The 3530-nt window shown below is 38.2% G+C and overlaps 1 protein-coding gene across 2 annotated transcripts in view; it reads right to left on the bottom strand.

The window, feature by feature from the left end:
• Positions 1 to 1951, bottom strand: part of MLANA (melan-A) — a 6693-nt gene extending 4742 nt beyond the window's left edge. The window contains exons 1-2 of one of the 2 annotated variants that reach the window (XM_026866815.1): positions 1353 to 1951; positions 656 to 754 (exon numbers count right to left, since the gene is read on the bottom strand). In XM_026866815.1, coding sequence (XP_026722616.1) covers positions 656 to 729 — 74 coding nt within the window. In that variant the 5' untranslated portion in view covers positions 730 to 754; positions 1353 to 1951. The remainder of the gene's footprint in view (positions 1 to 655; positions 755 to 1352) is intronic. The other variant, XM_026866814.1, reaches the window with a different exon arrangement.
• Between the last annotated feature and the right edge of the window lie 1579 nt (positions 1952 to 3530).

The raw sequence follows: 3530 nt of genomic DNA, 5'->3' as shown, positions 1-3530 counted from the left end.
GGGTTGGGGGGGGACAAGTCACCAAGTTTGGGGGCCAAGAACCCAGTACCAGAAACATATTCCACATATAGATATCCCAAGTATTTGTCTAAAGTGGTAACACATCACCAGTGGGATAGCATCTCTAGTAATCCAAGACCCAACATATTTTATTGTAAGCCAACACTAACAAAGTGTTAGCTTGAATTAGTTCTGCTTAAGTGGAGTCTCACCCAGAAACAATTTACTGAGAGTCATATTTGTATGGCATTGATGTTTCCATCTGCTTTTTGAAGGTATTTTACCATTTCGAGGGGGGGGTTCCCTTATATTATTTAGGGTGATACTATGCCCCTTTGAGGTTCTGAAGAGAAGTATGTGCATCTGAAGGTAAAACTTAATGTAAAGACCACCTTGCAACAGCCTCAAAAGAATTTTCTAAATAAGCATCAATAAACCTGGTAATTTTATTATAAAGGTAAATTACTTCTGATCATATGATCTTAACCACTGAGGGCTCTATGATTCTGCAATGACAAACATTAGAGACAACTACAGGATAGCTAAAATGCCCTCTATAAAGCGGTACTTCTTCTGATACTATGTTGTACATTTATTTCAATGTAAATTTTTTTCACCGTCTTACGTGCTAACATAGGTTTTGGTTTATGCTTACTCTTCTGCTGCAAGATAGCTGTGTCCTTTCCCTCTGAAAAAGTTGCCATCCGAATGGTGGTTTCTTCTGGGCATTTTGTGAGCTTGGTCTTGCTCAAACCTACAGGATAGAATATACATATGCATACACATATATAGAAGATACATATGCAATCGTCCCAATTTAAGGCAAAACTCAAAACTATAACTATAGTCTACAATTGAATAGCTCCACTGACATCAAGGTATTTGCACCTTAGTGCAACAGAGAAGGATTTGACATGGTCTCTTTAGGTACTAAGTGATGGCAGACTTCTGACAAAATTTCTTACGAGTATAGAAAGAAAGGCCATTTACCTGGACAAGAAAAACTATTCAGAAGAAGAAAAACTTATACCGTCCTTACAAGTAGGTGTTTCTTTATTTCTGTTATTTCCTGTAACACTCAAGGGACAGGCTTTCCATTTAGTATAAACTCTCAGGGATCTGTTGGTTTTCAGGTAGTTACATTAATTTATATCTGCTGACAATCTATACTTAGATATGCAGAGAATTTAATCTTAATTTCCAGTCTTAAAGGAATAATCATCCAGTTAAAAGTAGTCTAAACAGTTAAAAATCTATTTGATCAAATATAGAAGTAATCCACAATTAATCATGTTCCTGTCATTAAACAGCACAACAGATCCTACTTGATAGTATCCAGCTAATCCACCTACCTTACACAGGTAATAAAACCCAGTGACTTCACTGAAGAGAATTCTAGCCAAGGAGACAAAACATTTTCAGAGTTCACTTAGAGACAGTCAAGCCCCTTCTGAAGCAACATAGAAAATTCTGGGTAGAATAAAAAAATTACAGATCTTACCTCCTTCAGACTTGTATTCTGTCTGTTAACTGAAAGGCATGTACAGCTTTCTTTTCCTCGACTTGATCTGGGTTTTTTTCTTCTTTGATCTGTTCTCTTATGACTATCACGAGTTTAAATTCCTTTCAGTACAGCTTCTGAATGCATTAATTAGCATGAAAGAGGCAAGGAGACAACTTTTCATTTTCTTCTTACAGTCTGTATCCTTCCCTCCTAATAAGCAGCTCAAAGATCTGTTACTTCTTCATTTATTACATACCCTCTGAGAAATGGCTCAACACAGTTTTACCTGCCTTTACCTACAACCTCCTAGAGTGGGCAGACTGCTTCTAAATTCAAACCTGTTTTGATTTAGGGCTGATTATTTTGTAACAGCTGGTGGTTTTGCATGTGTTCAACTATTGCTTTGCTTATGCACATTTTTTGCACCATTTTAACACAGTGGAAACTAGTATAAAACTCACAGACAGCTGCTGTTGCACCATGATAAAAGTTTCTTAGGGCAAGTACAAAAACAGAGTCTGTCCATGGGCTGCAGAACTAATGAAGCCTGGTTTCCTATGGATTTGTGTGAATTGCCTGTGCTCACACTGCAGTAATTCCATTTACAACACCAGGCAAGGAACAGCAGTCTGTGATTAATTCAGAAGTCTGGGTACTATGATGTGTTAGTTACTGCCAAAAAAAAAAAAAAAAAAAAAAAAAAAAAAAAAAAAAAAAAAAAAAAAGGAAGATATAAGAACTGTGTTCTGCTTGTCATTTGTCCCAATGAATCATTAATTTGGGCCTCTCTATCCTGCCTAGCTTTCTTTTTTTTTTTTAGGTTTGACGGACTTGAAACTTTGAGGTTTTGACTTATCTTCGAAGCTGTGAACCAGGCTCTAAATGTGGTTGAAAATGGCTGACAAGACTCAAAAGAGAATAGGAAAGAACAGATTGTAGGAGATCAACATCCATTTCCTTAGAAAATCCAGTGAAAAGTGTTAACATCAATATTCTTAGTTAATGCAGAACTGGGAAGAGCCAGACAATTTTTCTGCTTGTGTGTTTTGCCAAATTATAGTAAAAATCTGATCTTTGGATATTTTTCCATGGTGGTGCCCAGTGACAGAACCAGAGGCAATGGGCACAGACTGGCACACAGAAGGCTCCAGGTGAACATCAGGAAACACTTTTTACTGTGAGGGTGACTGAGCCCTGGCACAGGTTGCCCAGAGAGGTTGTGGAGTCTCCTCCCTTGAAGATACTGAAAAATCCATCACAGTTGCCCACAGTGCTGGGCAACTGGCTGTAGGTGGTCCTGCCGGAGCAGGGCTGTTGGACCAGATGACAGCACACTGCTCTCTTCCAACCTCAAACATTCTGTGGTTAACAACAGAAGAATCTAATTGTTTTTGCTAGACCCATTAAAGTTTGAAAAACTCAGGTTTTTTTGTAGACGGGAAAAATAAAGGGGGGAAGAAGAAAGAATGTTAGTGAGGAGCATAAACTTGCTCATTTGGCCAAGTGTTCAGTGTTTATTATCCCAGATGAACTCTTTGGAAGCTTCAAAAGTAAAAGAGATGCACGGAAAGTTTCTGTGGATACCTATGTGTGTAAAAACAGTAAGTGTACACTATCACAGTCTATCAAGTTCCCAAGCGATATACCAGCCCTTGTGCAGTACTCTGAAAATGTCGTAGAGCTCATTATCATGTGTTTTGCTGAAGAAAGCTTCACTTCTGGAAGAGGATGATGACTGAAGGATACTGTTGTCAGAATCAAACCTGAGGCATATAGAAAATACATGTGATAACAAAACCAGTCTTTCTGCCACTTCCTTGCCTCAAGCAGTGCAGGGAACGAAACTTCAACTGATTGAATTCTGTGTTCTGAATGAATGTCCTGTTAATAGTATAGCAAGCAAGGGCTTTGTCATGGATCTGTGGTGCCATCTGGTATGTAAATCCACAATGCTGCTATTGAGGAATTGGATGGATGAGATGAAACACCATGTCCTGTTTCTGATCTCATTTTTTTTTACAAAATC

This window comes from Athene cunicularia (assembly GCF_003259725.1).
Source record: "Athene cunicularia isolate RWA chromosome Z unlocalized genomic scaffold, athCun1 chrZ_part4, whole genome shotgun sequence".
Classification (NCBI taxonomy): domain Eukaryota; kingdom Metazoa; phylum Chordata; class Aves; order Strigiformes; family Strigidae; genus Athene; species Athene cunicularia.
The sequence above is the reverse complement of the archived record's forward strand: the minus strand, read 5'-3'. Positions and strand labels throughout refer to the sequence as shown.